Genomic DNA, 27457 nt, shown 5'->3' with positions numbered 1-27457 from the left:
ACAAAGATAACTTATGCTACATATTTTTATGTATATCTAGTGAAAAATCATAGTAGTTAACGACTTCACGCGTCTATGAGGAAACCAACACATCACCTCCGTGTGCCTTTATATACTGACATCATTTGGACGAACTTTCTTTCAGAGCGTTGTTGAATATCTTTAGAAAGAAAAGGAATAAAAGGTTGCAAAGATTTAATAGAGATGGCCCCTCTTTATAGTGCCTTCAACGGCGAAATCGATGGCGAAAATCTCCCTTTAGCTTTTGATATCTGGGCAACCAATCTATGGGCCTATGGCTATTATCCTCATCAACCTGCTATATCGGAGAATAGCACTTCTAAATTGGTTGATTTCCCCTTTTGCGATGGCACCATCATCAGGGATAACAAAAGGGTCAAGAGAACCGTGTGTTTCCCCATTTATAACAGCGTTAGTTGCCATAGTTTCTTCAACACCAACAGCAGTAGTAGGAATAGCATACCAAAACTCCACTTCAGAGATCACATACGGACTTACACTCAAAGATATCTCGCAGCTGAACCCGTAGAGGAGGCATCAGAAGATACAAACAGTTCAGAAAGTAGTGGAGGCGAAGAAGATGGGTGTGCTGATGGAGTGAGGCTTGTTCAGCTTCTAATAGCGTGTGCGGAAGCGGTGGCTTGCCGCGACAAGTCACACGCTTCCATATTACTTTCCGAACTTAAAGCGAATGCTTTAGTGTTCGGATCCTCATTCCAAAGAGTTGCTTCCTGTTTCGTCCAAGGCCTCACCGAGAGGCTCAATCTGATTCAGCCCATCGGGTCCGCGGGCCCGATGATGGCACCCGCCATGAACATCATGGACGCCGCCTCGGACGAAATGGAGGAAGCATACAGGTTGGTTTATGAACTGTGTCCGCACATCCAGTTCGGACACTATTTGGCTAATTCCACAGTATTGGAAGCCTTTGAGGGTGAGAGTTTTGTCCATGTCGTGGACCTAGGCATGAGTCTTGGTCTAAGACATGGACACCAATGGAGAGCTCTGATCCAGAGTCTCGCCAACCGTGCAAGTGGCGAACGCGTTCGTCGCCTGCGGATCACGGGGGTGGGACTCTGTGTCAGACTTCAAACCATTGGAGAAGAACTCTCCGTATATGCTAACAATTTGGGTATCAACTTGGAGTTCTCAGTGGTTAATAAGAATTTGGAAAATCTGAAACCAGAGGACATAGAAGTGAGGGAAGAAGAAGTTCTTGTGGTGAACAGCATTCTGCAGCTTCATTGCGTGGTGAAGGAGAGCCGCGGGGCTTTGAATTCGGTGCTGCAGATGATTCACGGGCTTGGACCCAAAGTGTTGGTGATGGTTGAGCAGGACTCGAGTCATAATGGACCCTTTTTTCTAGGGAGGTTTATGGAATCATTGCACTATTACTCTTCAATTTTTGACTCGTTGGATGTTATGCTGCCAAAGTATGACACTAAGAGGGCAAAGATGGAGCAGTTTTACTTTGCCGAGGAAATAAAGAACATTGTGAGCTGTGAGGGGCCGTTGAGAATGGAGAGGCACGAGAGGGTGGACCAGTGGAGAAGGAGAATGAGCAGAGCTGGGTTTCAAGCTGCACCTATAAAGATGGTGGCTCAGTCTAAGCAGTGGCTTCTCAAGAACAAGGTTTGTGAGGGTTATACTGTTGTGGAAGAGAAGGGGTGTTTGGTTTTTGGATGGAAGTCGAGGCCTATTGTTGCAGTTTCTTGCTGGAAATGCTGAGCTGAATCATCATCAATCTCCACTGTCCCAGCAGTTTAAAAGTTGGTGTCTGGGATCAATGTCAATAAATAACAGTTTCATGCGAGCTGTTGTGTGCTAGAATAATTTGTTAGGACCCAAATTGTGTTGTTCAACACGCTAAAACTTTGGGTGAGAATAATGTCTTTTATCAGTAAGTGTTGTGGCTGCTCGGGATCGAATGGATGAAATAAAGTGATAACTTGTTTGGTGTGCATATGGGAGAAACGTAAAATTATATGGATAGCATTCATATGACATAAATCCACAGTTTCTAACTGTACAATTTTTTTAAAAAATTCACAGTTTCACACAGAATATTTGACATCGCACAGGATAAAAATGTGTAATCTAAAGAAGAGTTAGAGAAAAAAAAAATAGATTATAAAAAGAATAGTAAAAATACAATATAATATGAATGTAATGTTACTTAAACATTTAATTATTTATTTAGTACATATGGTTTTTAACCTTATTTCTTTTAATTCTCATAGTTAATAAATAAATTTTTTAGTATTTCAAGTTTATCTTTTAATGTTTAAAATGTTTATGCCGTTAAAATTTTTTAACTAAGAAAATTTTTGGAAATTAAAATGTAATCTTCATAAATTAAAAAATTCACTTATTAAACTTTATAAATTAAAAAATCACTTATTAACTATAGAGATTAAATTTTTTTAAAAAAATTCATTGAATTAAAAAATCCACTTGTTTGGTTATTTATAATTCAGTGTTGTTATAACTAATTATATAAAAAATTATCTTTAAACGTGTTAAATGAAAAATATTTATATATTTTTTCATTTGAATTGTTTAAAAATTATTTTATAATAAATTATAAAAAGACTTAAGATTAGTTGCAAATTTCAATGATTGATTTTATACTCAACTGTTAAAAATAAAATTTATTTTAAAAGTGATTTAATATCTTTTAATCATTTTCAAATTTTACTTGTGATTAAACAATATTTTTACCATAAATTTATTTGGCTTAATTGCTCAAAATTTAAAATCTTCAATTGTTCAATTTTGGTTATCAAGTTTTCTAAATTGTGTAATTTTTATCCATTTATTTTCTAAACAATAAATATTTGACAAAAGGAAAAAAATTAATTCTTATATTTTGGTCAAACATTTAGTTTCTATATTTTCATATTCGTATTGATGAATTTAATTCTTACCATGTTTTTAAAGAATATTTACCATGCATTCATACCTAGGTCCACAACATAGACAAAATTCTCACCCTCAAAGTCAAAGGCTTCCAATAGTGTGGAATTAGAGGATCGGTGTCTGAACTGAATGTGCGGACACAACTCATTCAATATAAGCACATAACTTTACTTCTTTGCCTTGTATACTTCTATTATTTTGGCTTGCGGACTAAGATAATTAAGCATATGAATGGTTTTGTAGTCCTTGTTTGATTTTAAACTTACAAATTGATTTTTGGAATTTCTAGTGAAAAAATACATATATTTCAAGGTAAATATGATGTTCATATTAATGTGAGCATACATCTCATTCGTATTTAATGATTAAAACCAATTTTACTAAACTCTAAAGTAAGCAAACACACAAATATCTTACCTTGGCTCCACTCGATCACCATTTTCAATCAGCAGCATAAATCTCCATGATGTAATCAAGTTATCCTTCTCAAGATTGAGAAAAAAAGAGTGAGTTAGATAGTTATCTCTAATTTTATGCAACACATTTTTTGAACTAATTTATGCAACACATGCATGATGTACGAATTTTTTTTATACAAAAGCTATACAACAAAAAATGGAGATAGAAAGAGAAAACTAGAAGAGACTCTGTCATAAGTGATGTGATAAAAAGAAACAAAGAGAAAGAAAAAAAATGTTATAAAAAATATTTTTCTAAACAGTATTATAAAATAGTTAACTTATTGTATGAATATTTGAATAGTTGTGTAATCTCTTATACCTGTCATGTTGCAATCCGTATCATAGTATCGTATGCTTGTTTGCTATACGACTACTGTATATCACTGTCATCTGCGATCCTCCACCAAATATGCGGCCATATCATCTCCCCTGGAGTAAATATATATTGGTATTTGTGTGATACCCACTCCTTTAACAATTATCATCCTTAATTTAATTTGATAGTGTCTTCATACTTTTATTTTTAAAAAAATTAAGAGAAATCATTCACGTTAAGGACCATGAATTCATGATCTTAATAAAAAATAGTATATTATATTCTCGAGTCTTAGATATCCGTGTGTTCTAGCTTTGGCACTTATCTCATATATTTATCCTGTTAGTCTCTAACAGAAGAATGCTCCATTAATTTTCTATCTTTCAAATATATTAAACATACCATAATGTATTAAAAGCATTTCATTGCTTTTATACCCTTTTTCCACACACGTAAAATAATTATATATAGCAAAAGAAACGCGACTTTCCTCACCAATTAAAGATCGGGAGTCAGTGAGTAGGTTCTTCACAGCAAGGTTGTCACAGTCTGCAGGAAGCAGTGGCTGGCTGGGGAAAGAGGAGCCAATTATAAATACCGAAGATTGGCTTGAAGTTCAGACAGTACTGAAATGGAAGGGTAGAATTAATATTCATGTGGTGTTTTTCTCACTCTTAATTGGCATTGCAAATTTGCAATTCCTAGCTATTGTATTTGTATGGGCTTGGCCTTTTATATCTAATGTGACTTGTCGTTAAGTGCATGTGGAGGCTACATGTTTCACGGGAGTGTCTTACCATGCATACATATATATATGGTTCTCTCCTGAAACGGACAAAATAGTAAGCCACAAAATGTCGAAAATAACTTGGTAATAACAGTAGATCTGAATTCGACAACAATTAAATAGAGTTCATGAAATTCCAAAATCCTGGGAAAAACGATGCCTCGGGGATATCTAATTGATCTATGCTTTGCTTTTCAACAGGACAAGTCGATAATATATTCATGCTACATAGTACATACTCGATCTTGTGTATCTAATGAAAATCATAGTACTTAACGTCCACGAGAAAATCATATTTGTTTTGCTCTTGTTTGATTAGTTGGGTCTGGGCCTTTATATACTGGGATCATTTGGAGGAACGTTCTTTTAGAGCATTGTTGAATATCTTTAGAAAGGAGAAAAAGAAGCAAAAGGTTAATAGCATATTGGAAGTTGAGGTTGGTTTATAAAATCTGCGCCCATATTGGAAGCCTTTGAGGGACTGATATTGGAAGCCAATCCATTGAGAGTGAGAGTTCCCCTGATATTGGAAAGGCTAATCAGGAAAATAATTTTATATCTTGAATCAACTTTTTTCAGAGTGCAAATCCAAAATTTAAAGGAAGTGTATGGAGAAATTTATGGGAGCAGGAAGAAAGAACCCGTGGGGACTGATCCGAAGCCCTCCTTGTTTGATCACTGGGCTTGGCCTTTGCATTGCCAGACTCCAAATCATTGGTGGTGTGGTGAACTCTCAATTTACACAAATAAATAATGCATTAATTTGGAGTTAATGGTGGCACGCTCAGAAGAACTTTGGAAAATTTTGCTACATGAATCATGAATCATGAATGCGTGATACCTGTTTGGAGTGGTAGTGAATTTTTAGTTTTTAGTTTTGAAATACAATTTTTATAACGTTGAGGTTCCTTGTGGTCAAATAAAGTTTTTTTTAATGATTTTTTAAAGTCACACTTTTTTTTTAATAAAGTCACGTTGTTATGTATCTATCATGATTTGTTTTATATAATTGTACAATAATTAAGTGATATTCAACCATGGATCTAATTCAATTAATTAAAAAGAATATATAAATATTATATAGTATAGTATTCAATAATTTTTATAGATAAAAAAGTGACATATTATGAATTAAGTATGATATGCAAGTGATCCGTGTACTTGATGATAAAGAAGAAGAGTTTAATCACTTGTTAATTTGTAAAAACATCAAGAGATGTGAAATTGAGAAAAATTTCAATTTTTCCTTATTCTTAATTAAATTATTATTATTATTATTATTATTATTATTATTATATACAATAATATAATAAAATAAAAAAATTAATTTTATTAAGTTACATAATTGTGTTTAACTATATTATATATGAATTTTATAATATCAATCAATGAAATATTTCAGTTATTGTATTTGTGTTTTTGACATACATATAAATAATAGAATACTCTAAACTCATTTTTGAAATTAAAAAACTGTTTTAAAGTTAAAAAAATGATCAAATTGACATAAATAATTAATTAAAGTAGCAAATAAGTAAAAAAAAAACAAATTTTATAATTTTTTTTAGTTTGAATTCTGTTCAAATTGAATAAAACAAATAAAAATTATAATTTTTTTAAAAAATATTTAATGCAACGGGCTAAGCAAGAGACTTGAATAGGGGACCAAGGTAACCTGAAATAATTTCAGGCACATTTGATGATTTTTATAAATAATAGTATAATACTACCAACGAAACCATATTTGTCAAAAAGAAAAAAAATAAATTAAAAAGTGGCTTTCTTTCTTTGCTACCGCATCCAATTAAACCCAAACTGGACACAAGAAAGGAGCGAGATAGCGAGGAAATTTGGTTCGTACTTCTTACCCGCAGACAGAGGAAGGAAGGGAAATAGATGGAAGCTGTGTGTGGAAGTGGAAGCAGTGTTTGGGTCACATCCTCCCTTACACGCTCACCCAAGATCACACTCCCTCTATTCCGCGCCAGTTACCAGCACCTAACAGCATTTCCTTCACAATCCCTTCTTTTCTCCTATCACCCTTCTCGCTATGCTAATGCTAGAACCCTCCAAGCCAGAACCTCCTCCAAACCCATTTTCCTTCCCCACTTAATTGCTTCTCTGGTTTCCTTTTCTCTCTTTTAACTATTTCAATTTTCTTTGTCTAATTTATCCCAAGCTTCATCTGTAATTGTTAATTATTCTAATGGGCAGGAACAAGTTGACCAGACTTACATTATGGTGAAGCCCGACGGCGTCCAACGTGGCCTCGTAAGCCTCCTAATTTTTTCACTGCAATTTCATCTGTTCTTCTGGTTTTAGGAATAGAGAAAAAGAATAATTGAAGTTTAAGCTTAGAATTGTTTATTTGTTTTTTATATGCTGATCTTTAGCTCATTGTTGTTTTGGATAATGGTTACTTATGGCTGGATACCTGTGCTTGAGAATTTTAGGTGGGAGAAATTATTTCTAGGTTTGAGAAGAAGGGGTTTAAGTTAACTGGCTTGAAGCTCTTCCAGTGCTCAAAGGAATTGGCCGAGGTTAGTACTCGCTGCTATACTTGCTTGTGTGTATATTATGTGTTGAGTGCAGTGGTTTTTCTTATTGTTGGGATTATGGGGTTCAGGTAGGAAAGGAGGAAAAAAGAGAGATAGAAGGCTCCCGGTAATATTTTCTAATTTCTATCTAATTGATATGGAGTATAATAATGTTAATGATATCATATGATATAAACTATTAAGTCAATAGTCCAATTCAAACTAAGAATACAGTAAACCGTAATAAGGAAATATGATGAGAAGATTGATTCTTTCCTTGGTTAGAAAACTAATTGATTCCTCAATATGTTCTGAAGATCTTCTAAGATGTTCAAAGATACACAGAGGATACAATGGTAACACTCCCTCTATAAACTAGCTTGTTACAAAATACAAATTAACATAAAAATAACTGCAAGTGGAGTAGTGCATGCAATGGGAGATGTGCTCTTGTTAAGGTGCATACCAAGAGAGGCACCTTCATTAGGGCACACAACGGGAGAGGAGCCAAACCACATTTTCTGTAGAGCTAATCTGCAAAAGGACAGGTTGGAACGGAGCCAACATGCTGTTTGACAGGTTCAAACAAGGTCAATCTGTGGTAAGAGCAGGTCTGCAACAGAATTCTACAGTTCAAAATGTAGCTGGAACAGAGTGATAAAAGATGAGAAGAAAAACAATATATGGGTTTGGTGGAGTTGAATAACTATTTAATGAGCTCCATAAACTTGAGACGGGAAACGCTCTTCAAGGTGGATACCAGGCCTGATATGGGGTTTAGGTGGGGAAGGAGGAAAATAGAGAAAGGAGCCTCCTAATAATAATCTATTAAATTAATAGGATATATAATGATATCAATACAAAATATTAACTCAGTGGGACTAATTATATTAATGATACAATAAAGAAGATTGTTTTTCCCCATGTAAACAAAGAAAAAAAATTAGAATATGCAATATGTTAAAAAGATCTTTTAAGGCTTTTCAAGATACACAGAAGATATTATGATATATTCTAACTATTATATCATCTGAAAGGTATGTTAGAATCATTTCGTGTATACGATTTCAATAGAACATTAAAAAAAAACTTGTCTAATAATTGTTAACATATGCTATTTGATTTGATTGTAGTTTCATGAAGTGCAACAATATGGAATGCTTGAATAACTGATTCCAACCATCCAATTACAAATCTCTTGTATCCATGCTTAAATTATTGATTACTGAACCATATGATGTGGACTTACATCTTGTGTTTGCAGTATTGTTGTTCTACTGTGTTTTTTAATGTACTTATTATATTTATTAGGCTTACTGTGACTGTTTATGGTTCCAGGAGCATTACAAGGACCTAAAACAAAAGTCATTTTTCCCTAAGCTGATTGACTATATTACTTCAGGTCCTGTTGTGTGTATGGTATAACTTGCTCCTATAGAATTCCAATTTCACCTGCATTTTTGCAATGTACCTGCTGAATTTATTTTCTGGGTTTCATATGATGCTATGTTTGCAAGGCTTGGGAGGGTGTTGGAGTAGTGGCATCGGCACGCAAGCTTATAGGGGCTACAGATCCTCTTCAAGCTGAACCAGGCACAATAAGAGGAGACCTTGCTGTTCAAACAGGAAGGTAAGGCCTTTTTTAATTTTGCATCCGACTTTCACGTTTGAGTGCCTTCACTCGGTCAATAATCAAGATAGGCTTCAGAGCATCTGTATCAAGATTTAGGATTGACAATATTTTATGTTGAACTTGCCAGGAATGTTGTTCATGGCAGTGACAGCCCTGAGAATGGCAAGCGTGAAATAGGTAAGGCCTCATAAGCTATCCAGTTTAACCCAAATACTTGTAATAAAAACAGATGTGAATTGTGAAAGAGAATAGAAAAGTTAGCCATTGATTTAAACATTAGAAGGGTGCAGAAATGCAGAAGTATTATGGATAAACAATAAAGTTTGAATTTTAAATTTTATTCACCAGCTATAGTTTCTGCCATGCATTGCTTTGGTGACAAGTTTGAATTTCCAAGAAAAATTTATGGAATTGACCCATCTTAGGACCTGAACTTTGCAAATATAAAAAGATGTTTTATTGCAATGCTTAATGCTGGTGATTATAGAATGTTTTATAACAATAAGCAATACCTTTTAGAGTAGTGATTGTAGGAGTGATTTTGTGGTATTATGGTAAACTTGAGATTTTTGGTTAAGTCATAAAACTCTAGTAAACTCAAATCATAAGCTTCACTTGCAAACTCTTCAAAATTAATTGTTTAGAAAACATATCTTAGTACCCAAACATAAGTTTACCATATCCTTACTAATATCCAACATTACAACTTCATAATAAAGCAATTTAAAGTATTAAAATATGTCTCTTAAAAAAAAGTAAAGTATGAACATAATTCAATAATTGACCTAACTGTAATATTATACTTAACCCAGCACTTGATTATTTTGTTGTTGGACAAAACATGATAAAATTAACAGTGGAAACTTCAAACTAGCATTATAATCCCAATATATGTTGCTAAACATTGAGCTACTGAGTATACAAGAACATCATCCAAAACTGTATATTTTGAGGCCAAAACCATGGATAAATCCGAGTCAGTAACTTCAACGAGTGTACTTGATTTAACTCATTTGTATTCTTTGTGTCATATGCTTATAAACTCACAACTGTTGAGAGTTAAGCTCAAGAATCAAGATACATATCTAATCAAGATACATGCAATTGTAATATATATTGAATATTGAATACATTATTTGGTCAAGATCTATGCAATAATCCAACCCATTGTTATGAACTTCTAGTCTTCTACCATCAAGTTTGCCAGTAACTCAATTGCTACCTTAGACTATTAGCTTACCATCTATATTGTTAATAATGCAATCATATAAAATTATATACTTAATCTTTTGAAAATGTCTTGCAAACCAAATAATCTTGTGTTAAAGATAATAAATGGTTACTTTTCTTGCTCTATTTTGTTGACTCTCCCACTTCCTTGATTATTCTTTTAAACGAATATGGGTGGGGGGTGACTTTTTTTCCTTTAATTCTTGGTGTAGTTTTGGGTGGATACAATTGAATTGGGCATAATTTTTAGTAGTTAGGGGAATTTGGGCAGCAATGTAAATGTTACCCATAATAATGGGATTCTTGATTAACTGTTATTTCCATGTATGGCAGCTCTATGGTTCAAGGAAGGCGAAGTATGCGATTGGACCCCAGTCCAATCACCATGGCTGAGAGAATAATAAACCACAGATGCCCAATTAGAATGATTCTTGCCGTTTCTAGGTTCAATAACTGCATTAATCGAGTTTAAACAGTAACTCAAATTTTGTAAAATTTTGCTTTTTGACTCGGATTCTCCAAGCCTATTCCTGGCATTACATTTTCTGTTTCTATCAGATTTGAATGGGTCATGCGATGTTTTGTTTTTTTTTTTATCAGCATGGGTCATGCGATGTTACCTGAATAGAAAGTGCATACAGCACATGCACTGAAAATTTACTCTTGAAAATACAGCTGTGTCGATCCAGTTAACAAAATTGATGAGCAAAACAAGAAAAAAAGGGGGAAAAGTTTTGACTGAGTTAAGTTCGGAGAATTCATAAGAATTCAATGAATGCTTACAAAAATACTTAGTGATTACTCATCAACCAAATCACTAACCCTAACTAAGCAACTTCATCTAATTTTTTCACTGGAAACACACTCTTAATTTACCAAACTTTGGTATATGAAAACAGTGTATCTGATATTACGATACATGGTCCACACACGAAGTGTAACCAGAATGGGATACAATACAACACAACAGAAAATATTTAGCATGGAATTTAACTGATAGCAGTGGAAGCAATAAATATTTGCATAACCTTGGCACAATTGCTCATTCCCGTACTTCCAGGTCATAAATCCACCATTAATCCAACATTTCACAATCTTCCAAAATTCGAACACCTTCCACTTCACCACTGTAATCAGATTCAACAGAAGTTGATGAGATAGATTCAGAACTTCCATTCCCCGTTGATGCCGTTGCCTCTTCGGAAGAGGACACACCGGCGTGTCCGGTATCCTGAACTTTGAAGAAATATAGAATGGAAACGTTGCTTTGCTTTCGCTGTTCCGAGTTCCCACTAGAAACGTGGTCACTAACCCTAGGTGAAGAGTTATCAGACTCTGTGTCCATCATCGTTGTCTCGGAACAAGAAGTGCTTGTTGCAGGATTTAAATCTGGCTTGAGATTTGCTTCTTCCGCACAAGGTGAATTAACTGAAGAATCATTTGTAACCTCACTTGTATCGCGTCGCGCACCAAGCTTTAGCTTCATGAGAGTAGCCTCTGAATCGAAATCAAAGCCAACTTATTAACAAATTTATACACAAACGCTATGCTTCATACTGGATCTGAACTTGCAGAAATTAAACATTGAAAATGATTTTATTTCAATTAAGCGAATTAACAAATGAACGACGAGAGAGAGAGTACCGTAGATGGAGAAGGTGTCGTCTTTGAGAATCTTGGACGGAGAACCGTCTAAGGTGTCGAGGGACGAAGTGGATGCTCTGATTCTGCCGAACATTTCCGATGCAGCAACTCGCTTCGGGTCGGGTCGGGTAATGTGCAGAGATTAGAGAAATGAAAATAAATAGACAGAGAGAGAAGCAGAATTTGTTGGCGCCCTTTCGGGATTGAATTACAGAGTTAAGGCGGGAATCGTACTCCGCACACTTCTTTTCCGTCCACTTGCTTGTGAGAATTTTATTTGCAGCTCTTTTTCGTCTGGGCCCAAGCCCATGTTACTGGATTGCTATTTACATAGTTCTTTTCTAAATACACCATCCCTTGCTTGTTTTTAATGATTATTCCAAAATTAGCTCTATTTAAACATGATGACTATGTTTTTATTTCAAAATTATTATTCGAGAATCTGTTAAACGACCGGAAATTTAAGGGCCATTCTCTGTTTTTATATTTTATTTTAAATTTGCATGAAAATAGAAAATTAAAAATAACAAAAAAGTTGTTTTGATTCTCTCTTATATTAACTTTTAAGATCAGAAAATAGTAAAAGTAATGTGACATTTTTGTAATTAAAAGTAGAAATAGACAATATTTTCTTAAACTGATCAGGCCCTAATTCCACAGGTATTTATAAAGAGAAATATTATGTGTACATTACCTCGCACAACAAATTTTAACATAGAGAGGGAGAATGAGAAATAAAAGATCTAATTAATGATGATAGAGAGAGAGAGAAAAAAATGTTTTCTATAAATTATTTTAAAAATTGTTGTACTGCTCTTTTGTAAATCATTTCTGAATTAAATTTTCAAAAGAATATTCAATACATTTTGATATTAAAGTTCCAAAAGGATTTCTAAAATTAAAATCTTTTCCAAAGTTAAACACAAGAATAGTTTTGAATAATTGACAAACATAAAAGATGCTGCAAAAAGATAATTCCATAACAGTTAATACTGCAAGTCAATGATGTCATGCTTCTGTTCCCGGCCGACCTACACAAGTGTGGTTCAATTTTTTTTTGGTATATACAAGTGTGGTTCAATTTATCATGTCGTTAAAAATGCGATGAATTGGAAATTGAATAACCCTCAGCTACGTACCGCAATGGGAATTGGATATAATTTTGCAAAACAATATTTATAAATTAAACTCAGACCAAGCAAAAGCTCTCTGCTGGGCCAACACTAACACTAAGAGATGAAAGCAAAGAGAACGAATGGGATTAGATATGCCAGTAGTCCTACCCATAAACGATGGATACTAATTGCACAGGTCAAGCTGAGATTGGATTGGTGTTGACTGCTGAGGGACTCAAAATCACTGACTGCACCATGAAAAAGTAGAAGCAAAGTATCTCTATGTTGCTTTGCTTTTAACATGGAAAATCTGAATTATTGATTTTGACAAAAGTGAAGTCGAACTAAACATAGTTTTTACAGGAGTTACTTGAAATATAAGGAGAGGAGGGGTCTGCTAAATCTCCCCTTCAAAATGTTGCCATAATACTATTATTGTGCTTCCTATGAAACAGGTGCCTGCACAAGCACTGTATAAAATTCATCATGTGCATCCACTGAATAGGAAGTCATCTTTAACCGTGTTTCTTAAATTGTCAAGCAACATTACAAAACTTGTTTTATTTACCACTAGAGGAGTCTGCATAAGTACGGCAAAAAATTCATCATGTGCCCCACACTGACTAGGATGTCTGTTGGGCCATCTTTAACCGTGTTTCTTAAATTGTTAAGCAACGTTGCAAAAAAATTTATTTACACTAGATGAGTCTGAAACTGAAAGAGCAGTTAAATTTAAGCTACGGTTGCTTGTGCAAGTAACTCTTAAAACTTCAAGAAAAGGGTGGGCTACCTAAAGAATTGTGTTGAGTTGCACGGCTATTGATGCTCTTAATCAAGCATTCAAATGTAAATAGATTGCATGCTGTTGTTAAACATTCTTCTCAAAATTTCAAATAATGGGCTAATGGTAATGCAATTACTCGTTTGTGAAATGTGTACAACCTGGAAATATTCTTAATTCCCAAAAAAAAAAAAAATTTGCTGAGGCACCACAAAATCTTATTGTGATTGCCATCAATGTTGAACTTATATATCGTATTTAAGAGATAAAGTGAATTTACCTTTCTTCAATGTCGCACAAGAAATGACCAGTTAATCAGAATCAAGAAAACTCGATCGATCCAGACCTGCCTTTTTAGTTTCTCCAAATAAATATTTTACTTAACTTTTTGCTGCCTCTGGGGCTTAACATCCTTACCTGTGAAAACATCAAGTGACATCATAATTAGATGTAGTTGGTTTAGTAGGATGGAGAGATATCTGAATATGAAATAGACATATCAGAAGTGACCAACAAATGATAATAATACTAGAAATCATGCAAGACACCACGTCATTCTGAAATGTCTGTCTTAAGCAAGAGTCACAGTGCCACCTTTTAATCTGCCAGCTCGGGACAAAGCTTCTTCAGCGAAGGGTCTCCACTGTTCTGCACAAGAGCAATTGATTCCAAGTCCAACACTAAGTCCCCTCAGTAGATGCACTGTCCGAAGTACAGAAAACAGTTCTTCTGGAAAAGACTATCATAAACAGGCACAGAAAGAATTTAAAATTAAAGGAATAAAAAGTAGCAGCATAAATTAACAGGTTATTTCCTTCTTATTCTATCACTATAAATACCATTAACTAGCATGCATCAATAGTTACTACATTATTTAATAATTTGATTCAGAGAGCCAACATATTTTCATCTACTAACACTGAGTCGTCATAAAAAGGTTTGCCACCCCCAACCTTGGACATAAAAGAGACTAGACTTTTTTTCTTTTTCTTTCATATTTTAGTTACTGTAACATTCAAAAGCACCACACTATCGATACACGGACATTTCTCAGAGGTTACGAGGGGAGTTAACAACCTTAGATTTGTTCGAGTATAGTTGGACTTCCTCCCTTCGTATTCACCCCCCCTCTTTTTCTCACCTTAATCTCTGGTTTTTTACTTTCAATGTGTAACAGAATAACAAGACAAAATTTATACACTGATCTGTCCCCTACTCCCCTGTATGTGTGTTCTCCAAGAACAATTAAGAAATGGAAAGTTGGATTTTTTATCATTCTATAACATACCTGAACAGCAATTTTTTTAATTGAAGATTCCTCTGAGAAAGGTTGCAGCATTACCACTCCTGGAGGCAATTTTGTATCAAACATTGTTTGTGCTAGTTTAAACAATTCTTGTAGCTCGTTTTCACATTTGGTAAAGGTTTCTATACCAAGCTCCCTATAAAATAAAAGTAAGACAAGCAGTTAGATAATTTGATTTGAACATACCAACTAATTGAGTGTCATTTTCAATTAAAAAATTATGAAGTTGAAAGTCAACCGTCGTCCAATGAAGTTATTTGATATTTCACATAATCCATATTCTGGTGAAACACTTTAACATCTATAGTGAAAGATAAAATAAGAAAAAAATCAACTTTAGGAAAGGATACCAAGGTATATGGGCATTTTGTGATTAATGTTTACTATATTTCATATACATTCAGCATTTGAGGATTCAATTTTAGTCCAGACAAATTGAGATTCAACTCACAGTTTCTAGGATTTGGCTCCACAACAAAGTGAGAAATTACGGGAGGATCCACCCTTGACTAGAAGTGGGTTAAGTTAGGGAGATATTTTAATCTAAATTAAGGGTAAATACATTCTTACTTCCTCACTTTAGAAGAGCCAAATCCAGTTTCTTTTGTCTTGGTATAATGAGGGCAATTCAGAAAGCCATCAAATCTTTTGTTAAAAATGAAGAAATAAGTAATATAGATTTTTCATTTTTTCCAATATTCCCTTAATTTCTTTCTCCTCTCTAGTCTTCTTTCTCTCTCCTTGACTCTGGAATCTATTTGTAACCAAAGTCATATTATATTCTGCATCAATTAATCCTTGCTTTCATTATCTATTCCCAGCAGCACTGCTAGTTCAGTTTGTAACTTGGTATTAGCAAAGATATCTATTTATGTTCTTATTTTCAACAAACAAGATAGCATTATATAGATAAGACTTAAATGCATGTTTCAGTACCTATAGCTCTCTGCAGCTCTTAATGGGTCACCATTAGCAATCGCAAGAACTAGATTAGCATAGGCAAGCCTCAACTGATCTGGGAGATCCTTCACCTGTCCATAGTCTAGCAAGGCAACCTGAATTGAGGGAAGTTACTACATTACGATAGTAAAGAGTTAAAAAAAAAAAAAAAAATTAGACCCTGATGTCTATAACTAATTCTCAATATTCTACCCACTATTATGGTCATTTCCATATGTAATTCCTCTTGATTAAAACAACTCTACAATAACTGTAGGATACTCACCTAGAGATGAAATAACAGTTAAGGAGATATTAGAAAACAAATATAGCTGATGACTTGCCTCTGATCCTTTACAAATCAGGATATTTCCTGGATGAGGATCTGCATGGAAGAATCCACTTTTCAAAATCATTTGACCATATGCTAGAGTCAAGCTTTGAAGAATTTTCCTGCACTTTTACAAGTTAATAGTGTAATACACTTAAAAATGCATATGAAAAATCATCTATATTATAAATCTTCAGGGAAGAAGTTGGTGTTATTGTTATTAAAACTTCCATCTCCCCTTTGTTATCTGATTCTGGCATTTGTGTACATTGTAAAACAATCAGGAGTCAGGACAGCAACCAAATACGTTCAAAGTTGAATGAGTGCCAAGATTTATCAAATCTGTTGTATTCTTACAATTTGGTAATTTATGGTTCACCATAAGAAGTATAACAATTTTCTTATTTATTGTTTGCGCCAAATGTATGGCTTACATATTTTAAAAGTATAGGTTAAATTAAGCATCATTGTATATACATTTGATCATGGAACAAAAAATCATTGTAGGAATTCAATGTCAGATTGTTCCTAATATTGTATTCCCTTTTTCAATAGTAAGAGTTTAAAGACAATTATTATCCATATAAAATTGAAATGTCTTCATGTAAAAAAATAAGTGCAAGCAGACACTTTCATTGTTTTCTTCAGACTATGTTGCTAAAAGACAATGATTTGATTATTCATTATAGAGGTTTTGGCAGAAAGCATGCAAACTGAACTTTGGTTCATTTAGTTGGAGCTGAATGCTCACATCTTTAAGGGCATGTTGATCTCTTCAACTCATTATGAGATAGGATTAGGTTTGTGACATAACATTCTTCTGAAGGTTTATTCGAGAGTGGCCATTTTTTACATTATGACTACCACCTTGGTGCATTATTAATTTTGTTCTTGTTTATGGTGTCCTTTTCTTGTGGAGGACATCACAGCCCCTAGTTTTACTTTCCTTCTCAAACTTATTTTTCAATGTAAAAGACACCAATGAATAAATGAATAAGTTTATCTTGATGATTTAAAAAAGACGAGAGCTAAAAGCAAATGTCATAAGTAAGAATTTAGGCCATGTATAAGTTATTAACTGAAACAAAAGTGTGGTGTAAAAGACTACTTTAGGATATATAGCTCAGCAGCTTACTGTTTAGCTGCTGTTGCAACTTTGCCATGAGGATTTATGCCCCTCTTTGCTATTTCATCACCGAGGTTCATTATAGGAATCCCATCAATATATTCCATAACTAGGACCCTTCTGTAACATCCAAGAAGCACATTATTACTTAAAAAAACTTATCACAATATTCACAACTAAAATATGTGAGTAAAAATTTAACCAAGAAAAAAAAAAAAAAAAATATATATATATATATATATATATATATATATATATATATATATATATAATTTGCTAACGTACACCAACTTGTCTTTTAGAAGGAGTACGCTAGCAACCTGCACACGAGTGTATTTTAAGATCAATCGTAGTTTTAGTTTGCTAACACTTTCCTTCTAAGAAATAAGTAAGCATACATTAGCAAACCCCACAAGCATTTGTTAATGTACACCCACTTGTTTTTTAGAAGGAGTACGTTAGCAAGCTAAGTGTTGTACTTTTCTTGTCTAAATACACTTGTGTTAGCAACTTGCACACGAGTGTATTTTAAGATCAATCATAGTTTTAATTTGCTAACACTTTCCTTCTAAGAAATAAGTAAGCATACATTAGCAAACCCCACAAGCATTTGCTAATGTACACCCACTTGTTTTTTAGAAGGAGTACGTTAGCAAGCTAAGTGTTGTACTTTTCTTGTCTATTTGATTAAGTCATCATGATCAAACATGTAAAATAGGAAAAATATTTTTCCATAGTGGATATTTTTTTTATTGTTTTCAGTTTAACCTTGTTTTTATCAATAAAGGGTCTTTTTATAACATATAGAAAACTGAAACTTAATGATGACATGCTTGAGGCACAACATAGAATTATAGATCCTGATTGCTGCACAACTTAACAGTGCCCTACCATTCAAGTTTTTTCTATTAGTTTTACTTTTAATATTGTCCAAAATCCAAAAAACAAAATATTACCTAAATTACTCAATTTGCAAAACTAGTTTGCTAAAAAAAACTCATGTTAACATACAGAAATTAGTAAAGCTGGCGCCAAGCCAACTGGCATTTAACATGTAATTTTGGACTTTGGGAACAAAAACTAAAGAAAATATCAATCATTTCTAAAACAGCCGTACGCACTAAGTCCAACGAATTAATAGCTAGCACTACTCCATGGAAATAATATACCGAGTTAAGCATTATTGTCCATTACTAAAACTATCTTATCAAGATTATGTAAGATGATAAACTGCATAATATACCTAGTAACCATATCATGTATTACTCGCGGCACCAAAACAGGAGACTTTTTGTTATTTTCATACAAGAACTTTCTAATCCTTTGCATCGCATTAGCCTCCCTTGTGAAGTCAAATTCATATCCAATCTAAAATGTCACAAATTATCAAGTAGATGTTCAGAACTTGTCATAATAAATTGCAGGAAGAACCTCAATATTAACATGACTATGAAGCTATATAAGCATGGAAAAGAAACTAAATAATTTATAAAAATTCTAAGATAATCAACTAAAGGTAGAAGGGGGTAAACCGGTGGTGTTTTCTCAAGCATCAAACTATGTTGTTCATAAATAAAGCAATTTTAGTCCAGTATTCTGTACATGATTTAAATGCTAATAAAAGATGCTTGTTCGGATTTCTTTACAGAAGCAATAACTTGGTTTTACACAAAATATATGTAGCAAAAACAAAGGAAAGCCTGCTAAAGGGTAAATTCCTATTTTCCTCCCAAAACCTCCATAGTAACACAATTTAGGAAAGAAAAATCAGTGATAATAGTCGCATTCATAAAGATTTCAGTCTAAGATTTAATATCAAAATACTCCAAGATACCTCTGAAAGAGTGATGACATCTTGCCCTTGGACAAAAAAGTCATTTAATGTTACTCATTCAAAAGCACAAAACAATTAGGTAAAAAGGTCAGGTATGTTTGGAACTTCCTTACCACTTGATTGTATAATATTCCTTTTAACTCATTGCATGTTTCTAGTATGAATTGCATCCAAATTCTAAAACCAATCTGTCATACATTTCACTATAATGAAGGTACACAATCCATTTTATTCTTAATAGGAACTTTCTACATTAATCTGTAATCGAAAAACAAATCCAGCAATATGTTTCTTCTTTGATTAGGATGCTACTAATAAACAAACCCATTTAAAACAGGGGAAGAAAACAGGTGGGAATCAAATAATTCACATAGATTAAAGAAGAAATCTAGCAGAGAAATAAAGTCCACCTGTTTTTCCATTTCCTTAGTCACTGAATATAGATCAAATTTGATATCTGTTTTTTGCATGTACAATGCAAACGCTTGCAAGTTATGGATATCCGTCATCATCAGATCCTGAATTCCAGGATGTTGAACCTATTATATGCAAAAGAAATCAGAATCAGAGGTTTACTGGCATCTCAAATCCATTGGGCTTATTAGGTTCATTTACCTTGACAACAACATCACCTGTATCACCTTTCAGTCTTGCTCTATGAACCTAATATTCGCACAAGACATATGTCAGTTACAAGGTACTAAATCCTAATATAGAGTTGAAGACTGTTGCAAAATATACTTCTTTTAGTGACTAATCACCCTTCTGAGGGCTTATATGAGATATGGACATGAATATGAACCCCAAGAAGCAAAGCAAAAAATGATTAATTTTATAAGCCTAAATTGAATAAAAAAAATCCAATCATCATTTGATATTTTGATATTAATGTTGTTCCACCTTACCACCATGCCAGCCCTATGGCTGATCCACCTGAGTTTTACAAAGAGCAATAGGTAAACCATGTATCCCCTTAACCAATCAATTATTACCCAAGACAAGAAACTCACTACATAGCAAAGGAACCCCATATAAAATATTCTCCCATAACAGAATGGACACGCATTATCTTCCGATACTGTAACAGAAAATCTCACTAAAATCATTGCAAAGCATGGGCCAGTACATACACCTGTCCCCAAAATCTTTGCACCTTATAAATAGAAGTGAGCTTACTTATTTTTCAGGTATGTCTCTCCTTTTAGCTGAAAAAGTAAACAGTATAACCTCCTTTGGTAAACACTAACTAAGGTGTTGGATAGACTTGGAGTAGCCTTACAAGTTACAGACCCCTCCAGTGATCTGAGCAGCAGTAGCTGATCCCCCTCCCCTCAAAAGCTCCAGGCAGCAATTGGAACTTAAATTGTTATCCATAACTAATTAACTAGTGTCCTAATTAGTAATTAATCAGTGCAAGCATGCATAAACACTTGATCTTGGAGAAAAAAGAATACTAGTGCAATTCAAATGACAACCATTACCGAGGGGCAGGGCAATGATAAATAAGAATATAAGATAGCAGGTCAGAAGTTTGACATGGACCTGAGCAATTGAAGCAGAACCAAGGGGTTCGACATCGAACCTGTCGAAAACATCATTAATACCCTGTCCCAGCTCATTCTCCAGCACTAGCTTCACCACATCAAAAGGGGTTGGAGGAGCCCTATCACATAGCGTAACAAGCCGTTTCACCCACGCAGCCGGGGCCAAATCGGGCTTCCCAATAATCTGAGCAATCTGTACTACATTTAGTATCACACGTCAATTCCATAGGATGAGCAAAACAATCCAATCATAAGGGAAAATGCAAAAAATAAAAAAATGCCAAGTCATTAAAATCCTCCAAAAATTAAAGGCCAGGGTCCATAAAAGAGTCTCCTAATCGAGGAAAGAAAAGCCATTAATAAAATTGAAAAAAGAGGAATGAAAAAACAAAATGAAATGTTGGAAGACCTTGAGGAAGAAACCTCCAAGGTCATAGCACATGGAGAAAATCTTATCGGCGGCAAGCTCGTGCTGCCTCTCCCACATTGCTTCCTGCTTCTGCGCATCTTTGACGAAATTCACTCTCACTTGAAACACCTGAACAATGAAGACAGAAATTGAAGTGAAAACATGCATTATAAGAATATTAATGAATATAACAATGGTTGAGAGAGAGACCTTGTATCCGGTGTAAATGTCAATGGCTCGAACCCAGAATTGGAAGGAGCGTTGCCAAGGGCGGAACTGATTGGAGAGCTTATCTTTTATACCGTTGATATCGAAAGCAATAGGAGGCAACATGGTATGCTCCCACCAATACGATGTTGCAGCATATAATAATGTAATGTTTAATAAATTGCGTGCTATTGCTGCTGCTACGTTCTAAACTCAGTGAGTCAGTGTCAAGTGTGTGTGGCTCGTAAATGATAAACCAGCAATGGAATGGAATGGATACAATACAATTCTCTTTCTCTGTCACTTTTAGCACTTTGCTTGCAAGGCTGGTATTTGTCATACTGAAGAAAGAAAAAAAAAAAGTCAGAAGGTCGTTAGAAATAGAAACATTACTCTCCACTGCATAATTTTGCCCCTTGTCACCCTTTTTAATTGTTACTACTTCTCTTTTTAATTAGAACCACAAATAAAGGTTGGTTCCATTTTGTGTTTTCCTCGCCTCTTTACATCTATCTATTTTACTCTGTTGTTTTAGATTTTTAATTTAACTCGTTAAAATTTAATAGCGTTTAAATTTAAATTTATTTTGTAAATAAGAATAGTTAAAAAAATTATTTTAAGTATTTTTAAAACTGGGTTTAAAACATTTTAACAAAAAGTGAAGATATTTCTTAATTATTATGTGTTAATTGTATTTATTTATTTATTTATTACGTTTTGTAAATATTTGTTTATTTAAGTTTTATTTGTACAAAATTTAATATTTACATGTCAAATGAGTATAGTGAGTATAAAAGAAAGGAAAAAATGTAAAAATTCGTTTAATTGTGAGAATTGATGGGTTCATCAAGTTGATTTGATTTGGTGAAATTTTTAATATATGAAAGAGAAAGTAACTTTACTAAGACTTATGTTGAGTAATTTGATCTCTCTTCTAAATATTAAGTATTCTTATTTTTTATTTCTTCTAAATTTCTTTGTTTATTTAGAATATCCAAATACCATTTTTTTGCTGAATATACTAATACCATATTATCATCCAATTAATTCGGATCAAAATAATAATATGGAATTTAAATGATAAGTTTCTGTTTCTTTTTTGAAGGAGATAACTTTCTATTTTATGAACCTTCAAAAACATTTAATCTTTCCGTATCTAGTAGGGAGATTAATAGAAAAAATGATTTTGTGCGAAAATTTAAAGTCATTTTCCATCTCAAAATTTGGTCATATTTTAAGTATCATCATCAATAAATACATTACTAAATTTAGAGTAGATTCTCCTGTTCTAATACGCCAAAAAAATCCCACTAATTATACCCTCCTTAATCCTCCAAGGCATGCATAAAAAAATGATAAAAATCGCCTACAACCATGACAACTCACCGAGCAGTACTAATTAAGGCACAGCCTGGTAGTTAAGAAGAATAAAGAACAGAAAGCAACTCCTTCTAACCGAGGCACACTCAGTGATTATGCAAGTTACCAAGGGCTGTTTAGAACAGAAAGCAACTCCATCTAAATATTGGTAACACTCACTGATTATATAGGGTACCAAGTCCTCCGTTTCAACCTAGCAGGACTCGGAAGAAATCGGGTGAAGGGATAGAAGGGAAATCTCGTCGAAGGCAAGCACAATGATCAAACATGTGTTTGCATCAGCCAGTCATATCCTATACGCAATCAGATAAACAATTGAATACATTCATCACAGAAATAATTGAAAACTGATTGACATATTTGGATGCAGCAAGTTCAACCGTTCATATTTGGAAATCAAATGGACTACAGAAATGTATTCAAAAGGATGTCCTTCAAATTTGAAATTGTCATTATCTCTGCCTTTCCAGTAAATTTTAATCTAAAATGCAAGAGATGACCTAAAGATCTATCACACGTGACAATTTCTGGATCCGATTCAGCAGGAAGTCCCCTTGCTTAATAGTTGCTTGGTAAAGAGCATTCTTAGCATCAGGGCGATTAGTTTCAAGAACACCTGCAACTTTATCAATCTTACAATGAAGCTTCCCTGCTGCAATAAAACGTGATAGCTCCCTGGAAGCAAAAAAATGTAATGAGTTGCCTTCTATGACATCTAAAAACTAAACAAATACTAAGCCAAAATTGGGTTTGTGATATGCATTTACTTACACATCAATGAAATCTACTGTCACTCCAAAGGCTTTTGCCATGGCTTCAATTGTCACACTCTTGTAAGATTCCAAAAATTGGGAATAAACAACTGTTCTGACCTCCCTCATGTAATAACGGAAGTGTGGATGCAGATAGCGGTCCAACTTAATTTGCTCCGTCAGGCCAGCTGAAATAAATTTCAAAACAAAACAAAACTATTAGCCCAGAACCAACCAAACAGATAAGAATGAATTAAGTGCCAGCACATTGAAGTTCCTATTGTACATTGGATGATTTCCACAAATTGTCAAATTATATCACCAGAAAAAAAATTGCATACAGCATAAAGTGTCTCCAATGAAGAGTGAAAACTTCACAAATCACTTAATTACTGAGATTTGGCAGATGTCAGCTCACCAAATGCTGAGAAAAAAGACTTGTATTGGCAATCATATAAGGAGTTCAAAAACTCTGAAAGATATGGGATTTTGCCAATCACTGTCAAGATCTCTGGAGCATCTACTACCTGTGCAAATTAACGTAAGTTAATAATTAATAATATTCAGAACACTTGCCAAGAAAGATAAAACAACAGTAAAAAAGAAAAAGATAAATACTGTCATGATCACAAGAAAGATCAGCATACCTTTTGCTTTAGGGAAACTCTATCCAATGATATAATGCTGGTCAAAACAGTATAAAATATAAAGGTGTCATAGGGAAAAAGTTCATAGGTGGTGAAGGTTGAAATAGAATCCAAAAATAACTTAGCAGCCTTCTTGAAATTTCGAGTGGACATGCAGTACAGGCCTTCATACACTTTCAGCCTATTCTTCCTTTCCCAATCACCACCTTCCTCAAACAAGCTGCCACCGTGATGTAAACAGTTAGAAAACCAATACTTAACAGAAAAATATGGCAGAGGGCATAACTACAGATGTTTGTAATTCAAAGCATTACTTTTTGGCTTTGTCTATGCTTTTGGAAATGAGATCAAAATCCATGTCAAAGAAACCAAGCTGCAATGTATAAAACACCAAGTCCATTTTCTGGCCAACTGCAACTGTCTTGGTTTCTGTTACCTTCAGATGTTCCAAGGCTTTCTCCTGATACATAAGAAAGAACGCTATCAAAATTTGATTCCAGTAGCAGACAGGAAATAAGCAAGTTATAATTGTTATATACCTTGTCCATAATCCGGATGAAAAACAAGGATTTTGCCAAATGAGCCTCACGAACTTCACTCTCTCCTAAGTTTTCCTCGGCATCAGCAATCCTAAAAAGAGGCATCCACATGTATTATCATGACTGCAAGTATTATTAGACTCGAAACTATTGAAATCATAGTTCACATCCCAAGAAATCACAAAATAGAAAATGCAATGAGTGCGATATATCTGTCCCAGTCTAAGCAGTTTTCATTCTCCTAGTATCATATTTTTTAGTTATATGAGGATATACTGAAATTTCCTTGTTTTCACTCTAACAATATTGTTTCCAACCTAGAATAAAAAGAGAAATCTATCCTAAAGCATGTGAATCATTCATTATTGCTGTAGAGGTGGGCCAAATTTCATGCAAGATTCAAAACTTCTAGCCTCTACGAGATACAACAATGTTGTAGATGTGGCCCTCATAGACAAGTGGCAAGGATCATTATGTTTACCACAAATGTGTGACTTGTGGTATTGTATGTTCTCCAATAACTACCTCAAAGTTATTGTTATTGCATCTCTAGCTAAACTTTGCATTTGTTTAATTCCAATTTATTTCTTCTCTCAACTCTCCAACTAAGACTATGATATCATATTCTTTTCACTCATGGAACTCAACTTTTCATATTGAATTCAACACAAGAATTTCTTTCACAGAACATTATTTAGAGCAACTGCAATAACTTTGCTAGATGGGGAAATTTTAACTCTAGAGAGATTCCTGAGTAGGAGAATCATGAATCCATAACTTCAAACATACTTCAGCCCCAGGCATGCAGCACCTTATTTCTTAAATTCCATAACCTAGATACAGACCACAACCTAAGTGACAGACGCATAAGAATAAAATAACACGAATCAAAATACATTTGTATAATTCAAATAAGCAAATCTCATGAAAAACAGCGGGTTAATTGAAAAACATAATTAGCATATTAGAATCATATAATCATATATGCTACGGTGGTACAAGTCCCCATCACTACCCTTCAGATTCACGAACATTCCCAATTTAATCTAGTAAATTTCAAATCTCAAATCCCAAATCGGGGTCCAGAGAAAGCATCGTAGTTAAAGTAAGAGAGGACGAGAAGAGAGAGAAACTCACTTTTCGTCGAGCTTGGTGAGCTCGTCGTCAATTTTAGCGCGCATAGAGTCCAAAAGGGCACGATCCAAGTCCAACACGGAATCAGCGACTAGGGTTTCGTACAGAGGGACCATATCTGCACAGAAAGGAGAGTGAAAACACGTTTCAGATGAGAAAAATCGAAAGGGGGTGAGAGGGGGAGTTACCGTTTTCCTTGACATGAGTGAAGACATCCTCTTTGTAGCGAACCTTGTCAATGTCTTGCACATCGGGTTGCCGGAGAAGGAATAGCTTGTCCGCGAGCACCAACTGTGGCTGCTGAGAACCCTCTTCTCCTTCCATCTTCTCTGCCGCTTTCGCTCTTGCTCTTGCTCTTGCTCTTGCGTTTGCTTCCTTTACCTTCCTTCCTCCAAATACACTTTTTTTTCTATTTGTTTATCATTTATATATATATATATATATATATATATATATACACATATACTTAGCTATACATATTTATCAGATCTGGTTAGATAGTGGTTTAATAGGTGGATTAATAATTGATTCGATTTGATCTGGTATATATTAAAAATTTAAAATTAAATATGTGTCTATCTTATTCAAAATTATATAACTAATATTATTTGAGTAAGAAAATCTCATCCATACAACAAAAACTAAAATAATAATTGATAATAATAAAACATCAAAACGACGTTGTAGAGGGAATTCATTTTTTTTGTAAAATCGGTCGAGTTAAACTAATTCAACTAAGATCTGTTACCTAACCGGTCGAGTCATTCTAGAGCAATTGCATGATCGATACAATGGTGAAAATGGTCTAACTAGGCTACCGAATCTCAATTGGACCAGTCTAACCAGTCAAATCGAACTAAGTTTTCCGGTTATGTTACCAAGCTTAAGTTACCAACCCGGACTTTTTCAAATCTAACTAAACTAAATATTAATTGCAAAATGATTATAAAATAATAATAATAATAATAGACAAATTATTGTAGTTTTATTTTGTTTTAATATGTAAATGTAATTACTTTTGCTACTTTAAATATTTTAGTTAAATAAGTTGCATTCTTCGTGTTTGGATGGAGAAATTTAAAATTTTAAAAATTTTAAATACTTCAATTGAAATTTTTTTATTTTTAAATTTTTGTGTTTGGATAAAGAAATTAAATTCGAGAATTTTCAATATTTTAAGGATGATGAAGTTAGTAAGGAAATACGTGAACGTTTTAGAAGATCCTTTTGTAAGAAGAGAATTTCAATTTCTCACCTCTTAAAAGAAAATTAAAATTTCACATTTTTAGTTGTTTAAAATTATGTTTTAAAATTTCAAAAATTTAAATTTTTCACAAAAATACATCCAAATAATAAATACTAGATTAAAAAATTCAAATTTTCTGATAAATTACTTTTCTTATTTAAAATTTTCTATCCAAATACACTCTTAGGTATTCTTAAATTACACCATCTTATCTTATTTTAAAAATTAACTATTATTTTCTTAGAGGTTAAAATGTATTATATGCTTTTTTATCCGTTAGAATCGAAAACTATGTGAGAAAATTTATAAAAGCACATTCCTTCACTAAGTTAGATCCCTTGAGGCCTTGACAAGTATATATAGATGTCATTGGGAGAAATTGAATTAGGTCATTTTTAATGTTCAATAGACTAATCAATTTCATTAAATTTGAGTTGCTTCAAGTTTAGTCAACAAGTCAAAAAATGAAAAAAAAAAAAACTTATTTTAAAATAAAAAATTCTAAATAAGTCAAGTTCGCAAAGTACTACTATTAGAACTAGAGCAAACTAATTAAATAAGTAGTTATTTTTACATGATTTACTTCTTTTTTATTTATGTTTATGTCTGTTTAACTTAG

At 33.6% G+C, this 27457-nt stretch overlaps 5 protein-coding genes across 5 annotated transcripts; 2 read left to right on the top strand and 3 right to left on the bottom strand.

The window, feature by feature from the left end:
- The first annotated feature begins 63 nt into the window (after nt 1-63).
- LOC114393226 (scarecrow-like protein 21) lies at nt 64-2045 on the top strand. The gene has a single exon (XM_028354495.1). It carries the CDS (start codon nt 205-207, stop codon nt 1747-1749), a length of 1545 nt encoding a protein of 514 aa, XP_028210296.1. The 5' UTR covers nt 64-204; the 3' UTR covers nt 1750-2045.
- Nucleotides 2046-6275: 4230 nt separating this feature from the next.
- LOC114393331 (nucleoside diphosphate kinase 2, chloroplastic-like) lies at nt 6276-10500 on the top strand. Its single transcript, XM_028354627.1, has 7 exons — nt 6276-6628; nt 6719-6775; nt 6958-7044; nt 8380-8460; nt 8559-8671; nt 8802-8851; nt 10238-10500. Exons 1-7 carry the CDS (start codon nt 6401-6403, stop codon nt 10303-10305), a joined length of 684 nt encoding a protein of 227 aa, XP_028210428.1. The 5' UTR covers nt 6276-6400; the 3' UTR covers nt 10306-10500.
- Nucleotides 10501-10619: 119 nt separating this feature from the next.
- On the bottom strand, nt 10620-13826 carry LOC114393332. The gene is made up of 3 exons (XM_028354628.1): nt 13725-13826; nt 11549-13122; nt 10620-11401 (listed from the first exon to the last, which is right to left on the bottom strand). Exons 2-3 carry the CDS (start codon nt 11640-11642, stop codon nt 10980-10982), a joined length of 516 nt encoding a protein of 171 aa, XP_028210429.1. The 5' UTR covers nt 11643-13122; nt 13725-13826; the 3' UTR covers nt 10620-10979.
- LOC114393330 (uncharacterized protein slr0889-like) lies at nt 13490-21495 on the bottom strand. Its single transcript, XM_028354626.1, has 12 exons — nt 21144-21495; nt 20934-21062; nt 20523-20717; nt 19596-19643; nt 19391-19519; nt 18390-18514; nt 17156-17266; nt 16034-16142; nt 15687-15805; nt 14733-14886; nt 14039-14183; nt 13490-13861 (listed from the first exon to the last, which is right to left on the bottom strand). Exons 1-12 carry the CDS (start codon nt 21264-21266, stop codon nt 13821-13823), a joined length of 1428 nt encoding a protein of 475 aa, XP_028210427.1. The 5' UTR covers nt 21267-21495; the 3' UTR covers nt 13490-13820.
- Nucleotides 21496-22828: 1333 nt separating this feature from the next.
- Nucleotides 22829-26023, bottom strand: LOC114393925 (26S proteasome non-ATPase regulatory subunit 6 homolog). The gene is made up of 8 exons (XM_028355429.1): nt 25781-26023; nt 25596-25710; nt 24459-24549; nt 24234-24379; nt 23920-24139; nt 23691-23799; nt 23292-23460; nt 22829-23195 (listed from the first exon to the last, which is right to left on the bottom strand). The coding sequence occupies exons 1-8, from the start codon at nt 25914-25916 to the stop codon at nt 23021-23023; spliced, it is 1161 nt and encodes a 386-aa protein (XP_028211230.1). The 5' UTR covers nt 25917-26023; the 3' UTR covers nt 22829-23020.
- Nucleotides 26024-27457: the final 1434 nt, after the last annotated feature.

The sequence above is a fragment of the Glycine soja genome, chromosome 17 (genome assembly GCF_004193775.1).
Source record: "Glycine soja cultivar W05 chromosome 17, ASM419377v2, whole genome shotgun sequence".
In the NCBI taxonomy this organism is placed as follows: domain Eukaryota; kingdom Viridiplantae; phylum Streptophyta; class Magnoliopsida; order Fabales; family Fabaceae; genus Glycine; species Glycine soja.
This window is presented reverse-complemented; position numbering and strand designations above follow the sequence as displayed.

Bases quoted from the DNA above. Each gene is read 5' to 3' on its own strand.
- LOC114393226 (XM_028354495.1), top strand. From the start codon at position 205: ATGGCCCCTCTTTATAGTGCCTTCAACGGCGAAATCGATGGCGAAAAT.
- LOC114393331 (XM_028354627.1), top strand. From the start codon at position 6,401: ATGGAAGCTGTGTGTGGAAGTGGAAGCAGTGTTTGGGTCACATCCTCC. The intron at 8,461-8,558 runs GTATAACTTGCT...TATGTTTGCAAG, and splicing joins CAGGTCCTGTTGTGTGTATG to GCTTGGGAGGGTGTTGGAGT. The intron at 8,672-8,801 runs GTAAGGCCTTTT...TGAACTTGCCAG, and splicing joins CTTGCTGTTCAAACAGGAAG to GAATGTTGTTCATGGCAGTG.
- LOC114393332 (XM_028354628.1), bottom strand. From the start codon at position 11,642: ATGTTCGGCAGAATCAGAGCATCCACTTCGTCCCTCGACACCTTAGAC. The intron at 11,402-11,548 runs GTACTCTCTCTC...ATTTCGATTCAG, and splicing joins CGACACCTTCTCCATCTACG to AGGCTACTCTCATGAAGCTA.
- LOC114393330 (XM_028354626.1), bottom strand. From the start codon at position 21,266: ATGTTGCCTCCTATTGCTTTCGATATCAACGGTATAAAAGATAAGCTC. The intron at 18,515-19,390 runs GTGGACTTTATT...GTGACATTTTAG, and splicing joins CTAAGGAAATGGAAAAACAG to ATTGGATATGAATTTGACTT. The intron at 14,184-14,732 runs GTATGTTATAGA...TGTTTATGATAG, and splicing joins TTAAAAAAATTGCTGTTCAG to TCTTTTCCAGAAGAACTGTT.
- LOC114393925 (XM_028355429.1), bottom strand. From the start codon at position 25,916: ATGGAAGGAGAAGAGGGTTCTCAGCAGCCACAGTTGGTGCTCGCGGAC. The intron at 24,140-24,233 runs GTAATGCTTTGA...TCACGGTGGCAG, and splicing joins AGCATAGACAAAGCCAAAAA to CTTGTTTGAGGAAGGTGGTG. The intron at 23,461-23,690 runs GTGAGCTGACAT...AATTTATTTCAG, and splicing joins GTCTTTTTTCTCAGCATTTG to CTGGCCTGACGGAGCAAATT.